This window comes from Oryx dammah, unplaced genomic scaffold (genome assembly GCF_014754425.2).
Source record: "Oryx dammah isolate SB20612 unplaced genomic scaffold, SCBI_Odam_1.1 HiC_scaffold_16, whole genome shotgun sequence".
In the NCBI taxonomy this organism is placed as follows: Eukaryota; Metazoa; Chordata; class Mammalia; order Artiodactyla; family Bovidae; genus Oryx; species Oryx dammah.
The window spans coordinates 38,809,557-38,829,897 of NW_024070200.1; the positions used below are offsets into that span (position 1 = coordinate 38,809,557).

The 20,341-nt window shown below is 43.9% G+C and overlaps 1 protein-coding gene across 1 annotated transcript in view; it reads right to left on the bottom strand.

The window, feature by feature from the left end:
• The window catches only part of ADAMTS7 (ADAM metallopeptidase with thrombospondin type 1 motif 7), a 57,037-nt gene that overhangs the window by 22,281 nt on the left and 14,415 nt on the right, over positions 1-20,341 (bottom strand). The window contains exons 5-8 of the mRNA XM_040257373.1: positions 15,558-15,641; positions 15,093-15,217; positions 13,624-13,773; positions 12,347-12,490 (exon numbers count right to left, since the gene is read on the bottom strand). Of these exons, the coding sequence (XP_040113307.1) occupies positions 12,347-12,490; positions 13,624-13,773; positions 15,093-15,217; positions 15,558-15,641 (503 nt within the window). The remainder of the gene's footprint in view (positions 1-12,346; positions 12,491-13,623; positions 13,774-15,092; positions 15,218-15,557; positions 15,642-20,341) is intronic.

Here is a 20,341-nt window from a genome sequence, read left to right on the forward strand (position 1 = left end):
GAGAGATAAAGAAAATCCTAAAAGCTTCCAGACTTTTTTAAAAGGTCACATGCAAAGGTTTGGGAATCAGACTGGTATGAGACTTGTCAACAGCAGTGTTGGAAGCTAGAAAACAAAGGAAAAACACCTTTGAAGTTCTGAGGGAGAAATTTAACTTGGAAGTTGCTATCAAAAGATCACTCAGGTATGAGGAAAGAACAAAGAAAAGCAAACATTTTAAGACAAGTAAATCTATGCATCTCTTCTCAGAAGGCTACTTGAGGATATGCTCCACCAAAACAAAGAAGTAAATCCCTCTAAAAAAGGTAGCATGAGACCCAGGAAACAGGAAGATCTTGCATGATAATCTTGAGAAGCAGTTAGACGAGAGCAAGAGGACAGAGGGATGTGAGAGGACACGGGAGGGACTGCCTTTGGCAAAACTGGATTCAGAGACATTTTGCAGAATTGTTGCAGGATATGGAAGACTTAGAGAAGCAAAGGAAACTAGGCAAATACAGTGGTTCTTAAAAAGAAAATCATTTTGTTACAATGCTTGGTTCAGCATTACCTATACAACAACAATAAAGAAAGCAGTAAACATGGATTTAATCAAGATATGCTAGCAATGATATTGGGATGTGGTGGCAGGGGTTGGGGAGCAAATGTGGGCAGGAAGTGACACAAGGGGCTAAATTCCAACCTTCCATTGTGCAAGTCATCCCGTGATATCTAAATTGAAAAACCAAGAGACAGCACTCTAGGAAGACTTTCTGGAAATATGAAAGTAAATAAGGTAAGAAAAGTAAAAAAGAATGAAAAGTTGAAAGCTGCTGCCCGAAGAACATAGGAGGGGGAAGCGTGCAGCTGGTGGTTTAAAGCTCTCCTATTGCCATCTCGAACTCAGTATTTTTGAACTTGTGATTTGTTAAGGAGGTTCTAATGGGACAAGAGGCATTTGCGTGAGGAGACACATGATATCTGTGTCCACTGTTCCTTGCCACCTCATGAGCAGAGTCCCAGTGGATCCACAATGCAGAGAATTCACTGAGACTCTAAGAAAATGCAAGATAAGTGTATTATGTCTAAGACAGCCCCAGAGGCCACACGTGGCACTTGAACCAGAACTTCCTTCAAATGCAGAAAGAAGGTATGATATCTTAGGAAACACAAATGACCAAAACTCCATCATCTTTGCTATTTGAGTTGCTTCCTTGTATCATCCAATTACTGCATTGAAAATGATGGGCTAGAAGGAAATATAAAGATGGATCCATTTCCTCTCAGTTCTTCCTCAAACATCAGTAAGCCAAGGCAGAGTGTGCTGGGAAAATGTGCATATATTACCAAGTGAAATAAAACCAGTCAAATTAGTCTTGTGCACTATATCAAGAGTTCTAATAAATATGAGGTATGAAATATGAATTGTGTCATTTTGGTGACTCCACATATTAGTTTGATCTGCCTATATCTGCATTTAAAAATTGGCACTGCATAACGTAAAGATGAGTGGTAAAACTTAGGCTAATCATTTAAAAATAGAGACTGAAAAAAGAAAGAAAATAAAAACAATAGAAAAGATCAACAAAACAAAGAGCTGGTTCTTTGAAAAGACAAACAAAATTGATAAACCTTTAGCCAGACTCATTAAGAAAAAAAAAGAGAGAGGGCCAAAATCAGAAATGAAAAAGAAATTACAAGTGATACCAGAGAAATACAAAGGATCATAAGAAACTACTACAAACAACTATACGCCAATAAAATGAACAATCTAGAAGAAACAGACAAATTCCTATATAGAAATATATAACCTCCTAGGACTGAACCAGGAAGAAACAGAAAACACGAACAGACAAATTACCACTAATGAAATTGAATCAGGAAATAAAAACAAAAAACTCCCAACAAACAGAAGTCCAGGACCAGATGGCTTCACAGGAGAATTCCGCAAATATTTAGAGAAGAGTTAACACCTTTTATTCTCAAACTATTCCAAAAAATTTCAGAGGAAAGAACACTTCTGAACTCATTCCACAAGGCATCACCCTAACATCAAAACCAGACAAAGACATCAAAAAGAAAAGAAAATTACAAACTAATACCACTGATGAACACAGAAGCAAAAATTCTCAAAATATTATCAATCAGAACCTAACAATCATTAAAAGGATCACACACTCTGATCAAGTGAGATTTATCTCAGAAATGAAAGGATGATTCAATGTCTGCAAATCAATCAAGGTGATACACCATATTAACAAATTGAAGAATAAAAGCCATATGATCACCTCTATAGATGCAGAAAAACCTTTTTACAAAATTAAAACATTTATGATTAAAAAAAAAAACCCTCAAAAAAGTGGGAATAGAGAGAATATCAGTTCAGTTGCTCAGTCATGTCCAACTCTTTGTGACCCCATGGGCTGCAGCATGCCAGGCTTCTCTATCACCAATGCCTGGAACTTGCTGTAACTCATGTCCATCGAGTTGGTGATACAACTCAACATAATGAAGACCATAAACAACAAACCCATTGCTAACATCATACTCAATAGTGAAAAGCTGAATGTATTCCCTCTAAGATCAGGAACAAGACAAGGATGCCCACTCTCTCCACATTTATTCAACATAGTACTGGAAGTCCCAGCCACAGAAATCAGACAAGAAAAAGGAATAAAAGGAATTCAAATTGAAAAAAAGAAAACAGGCACTGTTTGCAGATGGGAAGACACTATACACAGAAACATCTTTAAGATGCCACCAAAAAAACTACTAGAGCTCATCAATGAATTTGGTAAAGCTGCAAGATACAAAATTAATATAAAGAAATCTGTTGCATTTCTATACAGTAACAATAAATTATCACAAAAAAATTAAGGAAAGCAATTTACCATCACATCAAAAAGGATAAAATATCTAGGAATAAACCTACTTAAGGAGGTAAAAAACTTGTACCCAGAAAATAAGACACTGATGAAAGAAATTGAAGATGACACAAACAGATGGAGAGATACACCATGTTCATAGGTTAGAATCAGTATCGTTAAAATGATCATACTATCCAAGGCAATCTACAGATTCAATGCAATCTCTGTCAAAATACCAATGGCATTTATCACAGAACTAGAATAATTTTAGAATTTGTATGGAAACACAAAGACCTCAAATGGCCAAAATAATCTTGAGAAAGAACAGAGCTGGAGATATCACACTCATTGACTGCAGACTATACTACAAAACTACAGTAATCAAAACATTATGGTACTGGGATAGGAATTAAGATGGTAGAGTAGAAGGACGTGGAACTCAGCTCCTGCCTCAAATACATCAAAAATATATCTACATATGAAATAATTCTCGCAGAATACCTACTGAACACTAGCTGTGCTGTGCTAAGTTGCTTCAGTCTTGTCTGACTCTTTGCAACCCTATGGACCATAGCCCTCCAGGCTCCTCTGTCCTCGGGACTCTCCAGGCAAGAATACTAGAGTGGGTTGCCATGCCCTTCTCCAGGGGATCTTCCTGACCCAGCGATTGAACCCAGCTCTCTTATGTCTCCTGCATTGGCAGGCAGGGTCTATACCACTAGTGACACCTGGGAAGCCCCACCCAACACTAGCAGAAGACCTCAAACACCTGAAGGGACAGGAAAGATCTCCACATAACTGGGTAAGATGATCGGGGGAGGAGGAGAAAAGGAAGCAGAATGCAACTGCACCCCTGGGAGGGAACAGTAAAAGAGGACAGAGTCCTGCACCCTGGGAAGCCCCCTCACCTTCAGGAAGATCAACGGGGACAGAAAAGGAGTTACGCAGGCTCAGAGGAGAGTATAACACCTGGTTTGTGGCAGGCAGAACAGAGACCTACATAGACAATGCCACCAGCCTGCATGCTCCAGCCTGAGACAAGCATCCTATGGTATGGGCAGGGGCTGGTGTGAAACTTGGGGTTTAGAGGACAGATCTGGAAAAAGGACTGGTGTTGGCTGTGTGGAAGTAGCCTAAAGTGGCTGGAATGTGGTACAGATACAACCAGGTTGTCTGCAGAAAAAGCCTGGGCCCACCATAGAAGCAATGTACCACAATTAAGTGGCATGTGAAGGGAGGGGCAGGGCTGCCCTTGCAGCTTCTTTCTCCATGTCCCAGCTGCCACCTGGGTGGGCTCCAGCCTGGGTGAGTCCACATAACCCAAACACTGCCTTGGCTGGCTCAGATGTTCCAGCCACCACCTGGGCAGGCTATCACACCCTAGCCACCACCTCAGTGGGCTCCCACGCACCAGGTGCCAGTGAGTTTCCCATGCGCAGAGGTGGGGCTGAAATCATAGGTAAGCCGTAGGGACCACATAACTTATAAAGCAGGGCTGAAATCTCTCCCTGGCTGTGTGAGCTGAAGATTTACACCTCTGCTGCCAGCTTGGTAAATTCAGCACCTGCAGGACATTCAAGCAGACAGTGGGTGCTCCTGTGGCTGGGAGGTCTGGCCTTAGGAGTTGTGGGTTTTGTGGGCACATGCTGTGGGGCTGGGCTGGGCTGGGATCTGAGCTGCCTCCATAGCTCCCTCAGCGAGTCCATGTACATGATTACTGCAGTCCTGGGACCTGACTTCTTGGATCTGTGCTGGAGGCCTTGTGAAAACAACACCTGAGGAACACCAGGGTTGACTGCTGGCATTCCCATGGTTGAGGCAGGGCCAAGGGCAGTGCCAACAGTGGACTTTTGATCCCCTACAATGGGTGACGTAATAGAGCATGCTCACCAGTGGACAGTTCTGCAGAGCAAAACTCAGTGGCTCCTCTGCCAGTGGGAGTGCTCCAAACTCACCTACCTTGCACTGCAGCTCAGAAACACAACTCAGAAATGGATATGGGGGCTTCTACTCCAATAATTAGGGAGCAGTTGAACAGGGCAGTGACAAACAGAGCAGAGGACGCTCTGCTCAACATCCAATGCAGGCTCTGAAGACACCACCAGTCACACCTCCTATTCAAGGGGATAATGGCCAGCACACACTAAGGAAAGAGGTGGTAGGCATCCATACTAAAAACAGTCCTTGCACCAAAAATATTAAACCCACTCAGGCTACACAGCCTCTCACACAAAAACAGCCTTCTAAGACTACAACAGATTATGGTTTCTCCTAAACTCATAGAGCAAGAGAAATTCAGGTAATACAAAGAAGCAGAGGGACCATTCCAAATTAAAAGATTAAGAGAATTCTCCTGAAAAAAACAATGAAACAGATTTCTTCAGTCTAATAGACACTGAGTTTAAAAAGAAGATACTGATAATATTGAAGGAATTAAGAAGGATTATTGATAGAAATGCAAGTTACAGTAAAAAACGAATTAGAAATTATAAAAAGGAATCAAGAAAAAAAAATAGAGAACTCATTTGCTAAGATGAAAGCTAAGCTAAAGGCAATGAGTAGCAGAATGAATAATGCAGAACAAATATGTGATCTGGAAGATAAAATAATGTAAATCACCCAATCAGAAGAGCAGACAGAAAGCCAAACGAAAAGAATGAAAGCAATATAATAAGAGTCTATGGGATAACACAGAGTGTGCCAATCTACACATAACAGGGCTCCCAGAAGGCGAAGAAAGAGCAAAGAGGACTGAAAATGTATTTGAAGAAATTATGGTTGAAAACTTTCCAAACCTGAAGGAGACAGATATCCAGGTTCAGGAAGCACAGAGGGTTCCAAACAAAATGAATCCAAACAGACCTACAACCAAGACATATTTCAATTAAAACAGTAAAAGTTCAAGAGAGAATTCTAAAGGCATCAAGAGAAAAAGAGTTAAATTACAAAAGAACCCCCATGAGGATGTGAACCGATTTCTCTACAGAAATGTTGCAGGCCAGATGAGAATGGCAAGATATATTCAAAGTCCTGAAAGAGAAAAATCTGCAACCTAGTATACTCTACACAGCAAAATTATCATTTAGAATAGAAGGAAAGATAAAGAATTTCTCAGACAAGCAAAAACTAAAAGAATATAGCAATACTAAATGTATAATAAAGGAAATATTGAAAGGTCTTCTCTAAATAGAAGACTCTGTAAGGAAAATCACAATTAGAAAGTAAATCACTTAAATAAGCCAGTACGTAGATCTAAAAAAAAAAAAAAATCAAAAAATTTCTGTGAAAGAGATGATAACCACAATTAACAATAAAAGGATGAACATGAAGATGTAAAAGAGGACATCAAAATCCTAAAACGTTGGAGATGAGAGTAAGAAAATGTAGATTTTTTTTTTCTAGAATCTGTTTGAGACTATATGACTACCAGTCTAAAGCAAGTAGATATGGGAAGTGGTTAACATACTTGAAAAACAGGGTGACCACAAATCAAAAACATAGAGTCACAAAAAGCAAAAACCAAAAAGCAGCACAATACTAGAGAAAATTATCAAACCATAAAAGGAAAAACAAAACGGAAGAAAGAAAGGGTCAAAGAGGAAATATAAAGTCAATGGGGAAAGAAGGTTTAAAATGGCAATAAAACATATCTGTAAATAATTACCACAAATGTCAATAGGCTAAATGCTCCAATCAAAATACACAGAGTAGGAGACTGATTTAAAAATAAAAAACAAGAAAACAAGGGACTACAATATGCTGCCTGCAAGAGATTTACATTAGGGCAAAGGCAACACAGAGTGAAAGTGAGGGAATGGACAAAGAGATTTCATGCAAAAAGAAATGACAAGCAACACAGATCACAACACTCATATCAGAAAAAACAGACTTTAAAACAAAGGTTACAAACAAACAAGACATAGAAGCAATCTAAGTGAACACTGACAGATGAATGGATTAAGATCAGATGTGTGTTTATATATATGTATGTGTTGTATACACACACAAACAAAATGAAATACTATTCCTCCAGAAAAAAGAGTGCAAGAATGCCATTTGCAGCAACATGAGTGAGCTGGAGATTATCATACCAAGTGAAGTAAGTCAGAGAAAGACAAATATCATACAATATTATGTGTGGAATATAAAAAAGTGATACAAATGAATTTATTTATAAAACAGAAACAGACTCACAAACATAGAAAACAAACATATAGTTACCAAAGGAAAAGGTTTGGCAAGGAAGGATAAATTAGGAATTTGGGAGTAACATACACGCATTACTATATATAAAATAGATAAAACAACAAGGACCTACTGTATAGCACAAGAACCTATATTCAATATTTGATAATAACATATCGGAAAAAAATCTGAAAAAGAATATATATATCCATACGTATGTGTATGTGTGTATATGTATATATAAAACAGAATCACTTTGCTGTACACTTGAAGCTAACACATTGTAAATCAACTATACATCAATTAAAAATAAATATAAACAAAAACAAAAGTTATAAAGATACTACATAGTGATAAAAGGATCAATATAAGGAGAGGATATTACACTTTTCAACATACATGTACCCAATATAGGAGCACCCAAATACATGAAACAAACACTAACAGACATAAAAGGAAAAACTGATGGGAATACAAGAATAGTAAAAGACTTTAACTATGGTCACATCAATAGACAGATCTTTGAGACAGAAATATCAATAAGGCAAGAGATACTAAATGATAAAACATAACAGTTAGACTTGATATTTTTAAGATATTACATCCAAAAAAGGGAAAATATACATAATTTTCAAGTGCATATGGAACATTCTCTAGGACTGACCACGTGCTAGGGCACAAAATAAACCTCAACTAATTTAAAAGTATAGAAATCATTTCAAGCATCTTTCTGCCCACAGTGACACAGAAATCAACCACAGAAAAACAAATAAGAAAAAACCAATTACATGGAGAATAAACAATATGTTACTAAAAAACCAGTAAGTCAACAATGAAATCAAAAGGAAATTTAAAACCTTTAGGGAAATGACAATGAAAACACAACCATAATAAATCTATATGAGATGCAGCAAAAAACAATTATTAGAGGGAAGGTCATAGTGATAAAGGCCTTTTTAAAGAAACAAGACAAATCTCAAATAAACAACCTAACTCTTCATCTAAAAGGATTAGAAAAAGAGCAAACGAAACCTAAAGCCAGCAGAAGGAAGGAACTAATAAAGGTCAGAGAGAAAATAAAAATTGTTTTAAAAAGTAGGGGAAAAAAATCAATGAAACCAAGAGCTGGTTCTTTGAAAGGGTAAACAAAATTAACAAACCTCTGGCCATGCTCACCAAGAAGACAGAAGACAAAAACAAAATAAGAAATGAAAGAGGAGAAATCACAATCAGTACTGCAGAAGTATGAGCAATTATATGCCAACAAAGTCTACAACTTAGAAGAAATGGACAACTTTCTAGAAGAATACAGCCCACCAAAGCTGAATCAAAAAGAAACAGGATAGACTGGTCACTTGAAGTGAAATAGCACTTGTAATCTATAAAAACAACAACTCCCTACAAACAAGAGCCCAGGACCAGATGGCTTCACAGGTGAATTCTACCAAACATACAAAGAAAAACTTATACCAATCCTTCTCAAACTCTTCCAAAAGACTGAAGAGGACGGAAAACTCCCAAAGACATTCTACAAAGCCACCATCAATCCAATACCACAACCAAAGACGATACCAAAAAAGAAAATTACAGGTCAATACTTTTGGTGAATATTAGATGCAAAAATTCTCAAGAAAATATTAGCAAACCAAAACCAACAAAACATAAAAAAAACATCATGCACCATGGTCAAGGAGGATTCATCCCAGGGTCACAAGGATACATCAACAGAGGGCAAAAACCACATGATCACCACAATAGATGCAAAAAAAGCACTTTATAAAATTCAACATCCACTCATGATACAAGTCCTTACAAAAGTGGGTATAGAGGGAACATATCTCAACATAATGAAAGCTATTAATATTTATCACAAACCTACAGCCAATATAATATTCAACAGTGAAAAGCTGAAAGTCTTCCCATGAAAATCTGAAACAAGACAAGTATACCCACTCTTATCACTTCCATTCAATATAGTATTGGAAATCCAGCTGCAGAAATCAGATAAGAAAAAGAAATAAAAGGTATTCAAATTCAAAGGGAAGAGGTAAAATTGTTATCATCTGCAGATGACATGATAGTATACACCGAAAATCCACACAAAAAATATGAGAACTGATAAACAAATTTGGCAAGGTAGCAGGATACAAAAGTAACATGGAAATTGTTTGCACTTCTTTACACTAACCATGAAATATCAGAAAAAGCATGTGAACAAAAATTTCTTTTAAAATCATATTTTAAAAAATCAATACTTAGGAATAAATCTCACCAAGAATGTGAAAGACTTAAATGCTGAAAACTAAAAAACATCCGTAAAGGAAATTGAAGATGATTCAAAGAAATGTAAAGATAGCCCAAGCTCTTGGATTGGAAGAATACCATTAAAATTGCCGCTCTACTACCCAAAGCAATCTATAGATTACTCATGACATTCCTCACAGAACTAGCACAAAAAATCCTAAAATTTATATGGAACCATGAAAGACTCAATTACCAAAGCAATTCTGAGTAAAAAGAACAAAGCTGGAGGTATAAACTTCCCAGGCTTTGAATACTACTACAAAGCTACAGTAATCAAAACAGCATGGTATTGGCACAATAGCATATGGATCAACAGAACAGACTAGAGAGCCCAGAAATAAAGCCACACACCCATGGCCAATTAATCTTTGACAAAGGAGGCAAGAATATACAATGGAGGAAAGATAGTCTCTCTTCAGCAAGTGCTGATGGGAAAGTTGGACAGCCACACACAAATCAATGACGTGAGAACACACCCTCTCACCATACACAAAAATAAACTCAAAATAGCTTAAAGACTGAAATACAAGAGATGACACCATTAAACTCCTAGAAGAGAACACAGGCAAAACCATACCAATGTCTTATGTCACTCTCCAAAGCAATGGAAACAAAAGCATAATTAAATATTTCATAAATGAATGAAATAATGCCATTTGCAGCAACATAGATATACCTACAGATTATTACACTAGTAATTCAGAAAGAGAAAGACCATATGATATCACTTGTATGTGGAATCTAAAATACAACACAAATAAACATATCTACAGAAACAGACCCACAGACATAGATAACAGATTTATGGTTGAAGGGGAGGGGTCATGGGGAGGAAAGACTGGGAGTTTGAGATAGGCAGACACAAACCATCATATATACGGGATGGATACACAACAAGGTCCCACTGCATAGGCCAAGGAACTATATTCAATACCCTCTGATAAACCATAATGGAAGAGAATATGAAAAAGAATATATATATATATGTATCACTGAATCACTGTGCTATACATCAGAAATTAAACACATAAATCAATTATACTTTAATAAAATTTTTTAAAAAACAGTATGATACTGGCACAAAAACAGACATACAGATCAATAGAACAGAGAGCCCAGAAATAAACCCACACACTTATGGTCAATTAATCTTCAGTAAAGGAATCAAGAATATACAATAGAAAAGACAGTCACTTCAGTAAGTGGTACTGAGAAAACTGGACAGCTACATGTAAAAGAATGAAATCAGAACATCTGTCTCAAACCTTGTACAAAAATAAACTCAACATGGATTAAGGACCTAAAATGTAGTACCAGAAACCATAAAACTCCCATAAGAAAACATAAGCAGAACACCCTTTGGCATAAATTGTAGCAATATTTTTTTTTGATCTGTCTCCTAAAGCAAAGTAAATAAAAATAAACAAATGAGACCTAATTAAACTTAAAAGCTTTCACTCAGTGAAAGAAACTATCAACAAAATGAAAAGACAACCTTTAGATGGGAGAAAATATTTGTAAGACATGACCGACAAGGAGTTAATATTGAAAATATATTAACAGTTTATACAACTCAATGTCAAAAAAACCACCAGATTAAAAATATGTTCAGAAGACCCGAAGAGATATTTTTCCAAAGAAGACACATGAAAAGATGTTTAATGTCATTAATCATCAGAGAGATTAAAATCAAAACAAGGCATCACCTCACACCTCAGAATGTCTATCATCAGCGAGAACACAAATAGCAAATGTTGGGGAAAGATGTGGAGAAAAGAGAACCCGTGTGCACTGTTGGCAGGACTGAAAATTGGTGCAGCCACTGTGGAAAACAGTATGGCTCAAAAAGCGAAAAACAGAACTACCACGTGACCCAGCAATTCTACTCTGGGTATATACGGGGAAAGAAATGAAAACACTAATTTGAAAAGATACATGGACATCCCTGTTCATAGCAGCCCTGTTTATAACAGCCAAGATATGGAAACAAACTAAGTGTCCATGAACAGATGAATGGATAAAGAATACGTAGTAGATAAGGGAATACTGCTCAGCCACAAAAGGCATGAAATTCTGCCATCTGCAACAACATGGACGGACTTAGGGATTTTATGCTTAGAGAAATGTCAGACTGAGAAAGACAAATACTGAATGACATCACTCACATATGGAATCTAAAAAACAAATAATGACTACAACAAGAAAGAATCGGATGAGAGAATAAACTAGTGGTTACCCGTGAGAAGAGGGAAGGGAGGAAGGGCAAGTTAGGGACAGGGGATTAAGACGTACAAGCTACGATGCATAAAATTACAAGGATATATTGTGTGTGTGCATGCTAGGGTGCTTTCAGTGGTGTCCAACTCTTTGTGACCCTTTGGACTGTAGCCCACCAGGCTCCTCAGTCTATGGGAGTCTCCAGGCAAGAATACTGGAGTGGGCTGCCATGTCCTCCAGGATATATCGTACCGCATAGGAAATACAGCCAACATTTTATAACTATAAATGGAATATAACCTTTAAAAACTGTGAATCACTGTTGTATATCTGAAACATATAATATGGCACATCAACCATATCTCAATTAAAAAAAAAACTTGCACTAATCATTTAAATGTTTTGACTTTACTTAAAACATTAAATAGTAAAATACCACAGCAAATTAAGAGAACACAATAGAAAGGTAAAGCCATGTATTTCAGCGCCTTCCAGGGCCCTTTCTTTCCCGCTCTTCACTGCCCCCAGCGGCCACACGGGCAGCTCCGCACCTCCTCCGCCTTCCTTTCCTGTCCTGCTTTAGCGCCTGTGGCATCACTTAATATCCTGCAGTGCTCCGAAAGCTAACCCGCGCTCCTCGCGTCCTCATGCCTTTGCCAATGCCTGCTGTACCAGGCACACCCCACCCCTCTCCCCGCTACACTTCTGTGAACTGCCGCGCCCCCTTCAAGGTGCTGCCCTGGCAGACCTCCACCCGCGCGGCTCGGACGAGGCCGGGGCTGGGAGGGACTTACTCGAGGAACCTGGTGATGTACTCGCGGCTGCAGCGGGACCAGGTGAGAGGCGCAGCGTCGTACAGGAGCTGTGGAGACATGATGAAAGGCCGTTTCCCAACGGGCTCACAGTCATTGCCGCTGCCGTCATGCTGAATGCCAAAACTGTGTGAGAGCACAGGCCCCAGGGGCGGGTGAGCCGGCGGGAAGCCCGCCAGCCCACCCCCTCCCTCAGGGGCCTGCGAGGCGCCGGGTGCTGGCTCTGCCGCCACCACCGTGTGGCCGGGGAAAGTCACACCCCACCTCTGAGCCTCCGCTTCCTTAAGGTAACACGTGGGTGTGACAACCAGTATCCCCGGGGCCCTCCAGCAGCTGATCCTGAACTGAACCACAGACCAGCCCACCAGGGACCACAGGGCAGCCCAGCGCCTGCGCGGAGCTGGCCAACAGCGGCCAGCCAGGTGGCACCCAGGGGACCCTCGGTGGCCCCCGCAGCCTCACTGGCACCAAGAACAGTCTGACAGGGTTCCTCCCCACCCCAGGTCCTATCCAAGGCTGTGCAGTGGAGTTAGGGAGTCCGAGCTGCCACGCCACAGGAAAGGTCTCGGAGACCATCCTTGGAAAGACACGAACACAATTATGTGTGCTGAGCACTTCCTATGTGCCAGGCATCAGACTAAGCTCTTTTCAGAAACACTATCTCACTCAGTCCTCAGTGATGAGCCAACCCCTCTGACCAACAGCGCTCTCTGTGAGCCTGCCCTCGTGGGCTCCCAGACCATCGAAGATGCTGCCATACTCACAGCTAAACAGTCCAGGCACAGATAGATGGCTGAGGGCAGGGGCCATGCTTAGGCATGACAACCTTACACGGAGGTGTCCAATAGAGGGAGCCTTTCACATCCCTGAATCCAACTCCCTCAACCAACAAGGAGCACACAGAAGCCCAGAGAGGGCAGGGAACTTGCCTAGGGTCACAGAGTAATTAGGAATGGGGTGGGAGGTGCAGGGACCAAGAGTCAAAAATGCAAGCACTGAGGGCAACAGGGAGGGACAAGGCCCTGTGGTGACTTTCCGGCCCATCTCAGTCCCACTTAAGACTTAGTCCTCTCCTGTGTAACAGGGAGGCAGCCTGGCTGTGGGTGGGGACAGGGCAAGGACAGAATGTGGCTAGGTTGGGCTCATTCCTCGAGACAGGACTCCCTTCCCTGGGATTGCAGGGGCCATCAGCCTGGATGGCTGGTGCCTCCAGGTTGGGAGGTGAGGTTCTTAGTGTGGCAGTGGGGGTGGCAGGGTACCTGTGCCCGAGCTCGTGGGCCACGGTGAAGGCCAAGGGCAGGCCTGTGTCCTCGTTGATGTTGCAGCTGCGGTGTGGCTGGCACATGCCCGCCACGTGGGACAGGCCCAGGGTCTCACAGGGCTGGTTCATGGCCGCACACAGGTCCTTCCTGCACATGCAGAGAGAAGGGGGCCCTCAGACTGACCTGGCCCGGAGCCAGGCCCTCCCAAGCTGAGGGGGCCAGAGAAGGAGGGTGGGAGCAAGAAGGATGCTTCTCCCATCGCTCTCAGACCAGCCCAGGAGCCTTCGGGAATCAGAGACCCTTATTCACACAAGATACCTCTCTGGGCCTGGAGAGCAGACCCATGCACAGACAATTTGGCTTACTACCCCAGTGAGAAGCTGCTGGAGCTCTCAGCAAAGGGGGATATTAATAACTCCACCTCAAGTTCAGAAATACTGCCTTGAACTGATTAGGAGTTGTCAGAAGTTGGGGTCATGTTGGAGTGGGGAAGTGAGGGAGTAAGATTTTCTGGTTATAAAAGAGCAGCACAAGAGATCCTTTTAATGGAACCATTCCATATATAGACTGGGCAATGGATACAGAAATTACACGTGTGATAACATTGCAGAAGACTAAATACACACACAAATAAGTGTATGTAAAATTAGTGAAACCCGAGTATGGTCTGTGGATCATATCAGCATCAGTTTTCTGCTTGGGATATAACTACAGTTATGCCAGATGTTGGGGGCTTTCTTAGTAGCTCAGATGGTAAAGAATCTGCCTGCAATGTAGGAGTGAAAGTGTTAGTCACTCAGTTGTGTCCAACTCTTTGCGACCCCATGGACTGTAGCCCGCCAGGCTCCTCTGTCCATGGAATTCTCCAGGCAAGAATACTGGAGTGGGTTGCCATTTCCTTCTCTAGGGGATCGTCTCAACCCAGGGATCGAACCTGGGTCTCCCACACTGCAGGCAGATTCTTTACCACCTAAGCCACCAGGGGAGAGCCAGGTTCAACCCCTGAGTCAGGAAGGTCCCATGGAGAAGAGAATGGCTATCCATTCCAGTATTCTTGCCTAGGGAATTCCACAGACAGAGGAGCTTGGCAGGCTACAGTCCATGGAGTCACAAAGAGCTGGACAGAACTGAGGGACTAACACTTTCACTTTCACACCAGATGTTACCACTGTAGGAAACTGGATGAAATGTAGACGGTACCTCCCTGTATTATTTCTGACAACTGCATGAGAATTCACGATGAACAGCTCACAACGAACATTTACAGTAAAAAGCTCTCCCCAAGTGCTACTGAAATCCTGTCTTGGATCAAAGGTGTGGGAAACCCTCCTCCAGATGAGGCTCCTGAGAGCAGGGCCATGTCTGCCCCCCTCCTGGGGCTTCTCCCTGAGGGTCAGGTGGCACCTCCCTCCCACACAGGCTCTCCCAGCTGCACCCCGGGCCCCTCCCCTCTCTGCTCCCAGTACCTGGTGAGCAGAATGGCTGTGTCGTGGTGCAGCGGGTGGGCATCCCCCTTCATGTTGATGCTTTTCTGCCACTTGCAGAAGCTCCTCAGAGTGTTGTCTGCATGGTGAGAGATCTTCAGGTCCTCCTGCAGGCAGAGAGCACAGCCACTGAAGCCCTCCCCCAGAGCTCTGAAGGGTCAGGTCAAATTCTCCTCCACAGGAAGGCAGGGGACAGAGGCCCAGGGGTGGCAGCAGGCAGACCTGTGGGCCCCAGGCCAGTCTCTGGTCTGACCACCCCTCCCACAGGCACCTGCCAGAGAGGACCTAAAAGAGGGTCAGCCAGGGGTGGGGGTGACAGATGGCACTGCTTGGGCCAAGGAGGCCCTGGCTGTGCCCTTCCACACAAGGCGGCTCGGGTGAGTGGCAGGAGGGCTCTGGCAGGCGATGCCCATCCCAGGGGCAGTGTAAGGTCACGTGACTTCTCACCTCCTCATCTTCCAGCAGGATCAGGCGCACGATGGTGATGTGGATGGGGTTCCCGATGCTGGGGTCATGAAACAGACCGGCCACCTACCCAAGAAATAAGGGTCAGGCTGTCACCTCAGATATACGACACAGGCAGCCTCTGCTCACCTCCAACCCACCTGGAGGGATGCACACCCACGTTCATACACAGGGGAGCTCACACAGTACACGCACCCCACACATGAAAGTACTCACACCTGAACACACACTTCCCTAGCCCAGCATCGGCAGAACCTGGAGAGGACGAGAGGGCCTCCCAGGCTCTGGGCTCCCGAGCACCTGTTTCAAATCCTCTTCCCCAGCTTGCACCTCCAGATGCTGGCTGGTTGGCCCATCTCAGGGCCCTCCTCTGTCCTGGGCTGGGATGGCCCTGCTGCCCCCTCGTACCCTGGGGAGGCTGGGACTAGCATCCCAGGAGTGAGCCCTCTCATGAGGCAGGAACTAGGCACAGCCTAGGGGAGGGATGGAGGCAGGCAAGGCCCATCTTCCCTGGGGCTGACAGCCATAGGGCCAAGAGGGCAGGTGTGCAGGCCCCTCAGAGGCCCCCAGAGCTAACCCCACTCAGCCCCAAGGCAGAAGGCCATCCCCAAAGATGAACAGTGTGCCAAGATGCAGGGAAATGGCAGGTAAAGCTGTCTGTTCTTTTAAAGCTCCCTCAGGACAAGGAAGAAGCCAGCCCATGAGTGGAGATGGGGGTCAGAGATGTCAGGCAGAGATGTCAGGACACATCAGTTTTGAGTTGGCTTCTAGCAATTCCATCAAGAAAAATACATCCAAATAGGAATGGAGAAAACATGTACTGTTAAGAGGGCACAAAAGCCCCTGATAAGGGGATGAATCACACTTTCAGAGCTCAAGGTCGGGAATGGTGAAGTCAGTAATGTAATAATGTGCCTCCCTCACATCCACGCACATGCTGGGTCCTGGGGGCCCCTCTGCACTGCCTGCCTCCCCCATGTCAACCAATTCTGTCTCCAAAATTTTGTCCTCTAGCCCATCTGCAGCCCTGCAGCCCAGCCATTTGTCTCTGAATGCAAACCCAATCACATTATGTCTTTGCTTAAAACCAGTGGGTCTTCACTGTCCACAGGTAAAGACAAATGTCCTACGCCTGGTACACAGGCCTGTGTGGTCAGTCCCTGTCCACCTCTATGGCCTCACTCTTCACCTCAAACTCCCTCACTCCCTGGCTCTAACCACTCTGTCTGGCTTTCTCTCAAAATCCCATGATCCTTCCTACACAGGGCCTTAGCAGATGCTGTGCCCTCAGCCTAGAACACCTTCCCAAGGTATCTTTTACCCTTTCTCCCGCTCTCCTCCACCACGTCTTCTGAGAGCTTTTATTCTACCCAACACTCCCCAGCCACCATGAACTTGTCTTCTCTAGGACCCCCTCCATCACACTTTCACATTTATCAGTTTCATTAACATCTCTCTCCCCTTCCAGAGCGTAAGCTCCATGGGCTCACTCTGATCTGTCCAGGTTCCTAGCACATTATGGATTCAAGAAACAGTTGCTGAATGAATGAAGCGGGAGTGCTTGTTTTTTCCAATGCATTATCTCATTCAAAAAAAAAAAAAGTAAAAATGCAGAGTCCCCTGGAGAAAATCAAATTAAAAGAAAAAAGTTTTCCTAGACAACATGCAAGTGAGCTTGGCAGCAGACCCCAACAAAGAGGCTCCAAAGGAAGAGAAGCCCCTGAAGGTCTGCTAGGACCTGTCCCAGCAACTAGCCCACCTTATGTCCTGAGTCAGGGCTGGGACAGCTTCCTGCCACCACAAAGTCCCCCCATTGTCTAGAACACTTTTCACTGTCCCCCAAGAAGTACAGAGGTGAAACATGCTGGGAGGTACTAGAGGAAGGCAGGGTCATTAAATGTTGACTAAATCAACCAGTGAGTGTCTGTTTACGGCCTGAGGTCAGGGTGGTCATCTCAACTAGATAAACTATACCCAGGAAAGACAAGCCCTATTCTGGTGCAGGCCCAGAGAGCAAGCTGGGGTAGGCAGTGTTCATGAAAGTAAGATCTGGGGGTTACCAGTGACTACAAGCTCCCAATGAGCTAACAGTATGCAAGAGCCACTCAAAAAGGGCCCTTGACCTCAGAGCACATGAACAGAATTGGGGGTGCAAAAATGGGGGGACCTCTTTTGTTATGCTCGGAATAGACCTACCTGAGCTCCTGGACTCAGACCTGGGTCTGGCATACTGACAAACTGGTAACCTGTAGGAGGCCCTGGTAAAGTGGGTGAGGCTGTCTTGAAGTGAGGCTGTGGGGCTGACGAGCAGATCTTCAGTAGCCACAACAGCAGCTAACACTGACGGAGCCTAACACACCTGGTCCTCATGCTGGGAGCGTCATGTGCTTAGCTCACTTAATCCTCGCACCTCTCAGGCAGGCATAAGTATTGCCATCTTACAGATGGAGCAACTGAGGCTCCAAGAGATGAATACGGGATCAGAAACCCAGATCTGATTGCATCAAAGTTTCTGCTCTTAAGTTTGGAAAGCGCTGCCTACCTCCTCTCTGATGGATGGATTCTAAATGTGTACAGCTTTGGAGGCTCTGAGGAGTACTGCAGTAAAGTTTGTTACTTTTTAGTTCTTTGGCCCATTTTTTGATTGGGTCGTTTATTTTTCTGGAATTGAGCTGCAGGAGTTGCTTGTATATTTTTGATATTAGTTGTTTGTCAGTTGCTTCATTTGCTATTATTTTCTCCCATTCTGAAGGCTGTCTTTTCACCTTGCTTATAGTTTCCTTTGTTGTGCAAAAGCTTTTAATTTTAATTAGGTCCCATTTGTTTATTTTTGCTTTTATTTCCAGTATTCTAGGAGGTGGGTCATAGAGGATCCTGCTGTGATTTATGTCGGAGAGTGTTTTGCCTATGTTTTCCTCTAGTAGTTTTGTAGTTTCTGGTCTTACGTTTAGATCTTTAATCCATTTTGAGTTTGTATGGTGTTAGAAAGTGTTCTAGTTTCATTCTTTTACAAGTGGTTGACCAGTTTTCCCAGCACTACTTGTTAAAGAGATGTCTTTTCTCCATTGTATATTCTTGCCTCCTTTGTCAAAGATAAGGTGTCCATAGGTGTGTGGATTTATCTCTGGGCTTTCTGTTTTGTTCCATTGATCTATATTTCTGTCTTTGTGCCAGTACCATACTGTCTTGATGACTGTGGCTTTGTAGTAGAGCCTGAAGTCAGGCAGGTTAACCCTGTGTTGCCAAACTTTGAAAAGCACTATCTTTCTTCACAGAACATTTATTAGCATCTCTTGGAACAAATACTCCCCAGAATATTCTTTGAGAAATGCTACAAGGCAGAGCTTCCCAAGCCTGGGATCTTATTCTTAAGCATCCATCACCATGTCCTTGGTACAGAGCTGACACTCAGCACTCATGTCAGCCTTACATGAACAAACATCTGCTCCAGGGGAAAAAGGGGGTAAGTTCTCCTCACTCCCACCAACCTGTTCCCTCGTCCCTCTAGCACACTCTGGCCACCAGAGCTGCCCAGCTGTCCCTCTCTGGGGCAGGCTAAGAGGCAGAGAGGACTGAGTGGGGCTTTGGAAGCAAATAAATCTGAGCTCCAGTCCCAGCTCTGCCACTCACTAGTTCTGGGACCTTGAGAAGTTCCTTGGACTCCCAGATCCTTTGTTCCTCCAACTACAAAATGGGGCTGAGGCTTAGATGAGGCACTGGGTGTGGAACACTGGCCAAGTAGCAGGTGTTCAGAAGCCTCAGCCCTAACACCCAGTCCAGCCCCCTTGGAGGCTGGCTGCCTGCCACCCATGCCCCTATCATTTCCTGGAGTCTCCCTGTCGGGTATCTGTCACCTATGAGGTGCCTCCACTCTGTCCAGACCAATGCTGGACTTGCCAGCTCACGAAAATTATGACACTGTCCAGAGCATGTGACTGTGAAAGCCAGACCCTCCCTCCTGCAGGGTGGGGCTCATAAGGTAAATGCCTGTGTCCTGTGGGCCTAGACAGGGAGGTGGGAAGGGGCCCTTCTCTGGGGTCATCCTTGACCCCTGGCACACAGGGGATGTCACCGGGGAGCCTGGAGAGCTCGATACCATCTCACATGGAACACTCAGTAAAAGTGAGGCTGATGAACCCAGCCTTTGTGGCTCCAGCCAAGCTCCTAGGCCTCTTTCAGGCTGAGCCTGCGAGGGGAGGATTCTCATGGCCTGCAAACCTGGTCTTGCCCCTCTACCCCACCCTACCCCAGCCAAGAAGCAGGGCCCTGCTGTCCAGCAACAATCCCTCTGGAACCCTGGCGGTTAGTGGCTTGTCTCCCTGGGCAGACAAGGCTAAATGGGGGCTTGGCTGGGCTTTAGAGACCTCAGGTGCCAGGCAGAAAGCTATGGCCTTTATTCCATTAGGAGGAGGGAGCCAACATGGGTGGCCAAGTCGGGCAGGGACTGGCCCAGAGCTGAGCTTGCCAAGGCAGACTCGAGCAGTGGGGGCATGTTGGCCACAGACAGAGCCCCTTCCTTTCTCTGACCCTTGGCTTCATGGCTATAAAAGAAGTGGCCAGACCTTAGAGGACCCAGAGCATGCACTTCCTTGAGTGTTTTGGGGGTGAAAGGCTGATATGGGGGAGGTCACAACACACAACACTGGCCACACCAGCTGCAGGGCGCACACACCCGGCCTGCTCTCAGCCACCCAGCCCAGACGGAAAACCATGCTGTTCAGAGGGCAGCCTGCTAAGAGTGCCAAGGGCAGAGATCACCTCTCCCC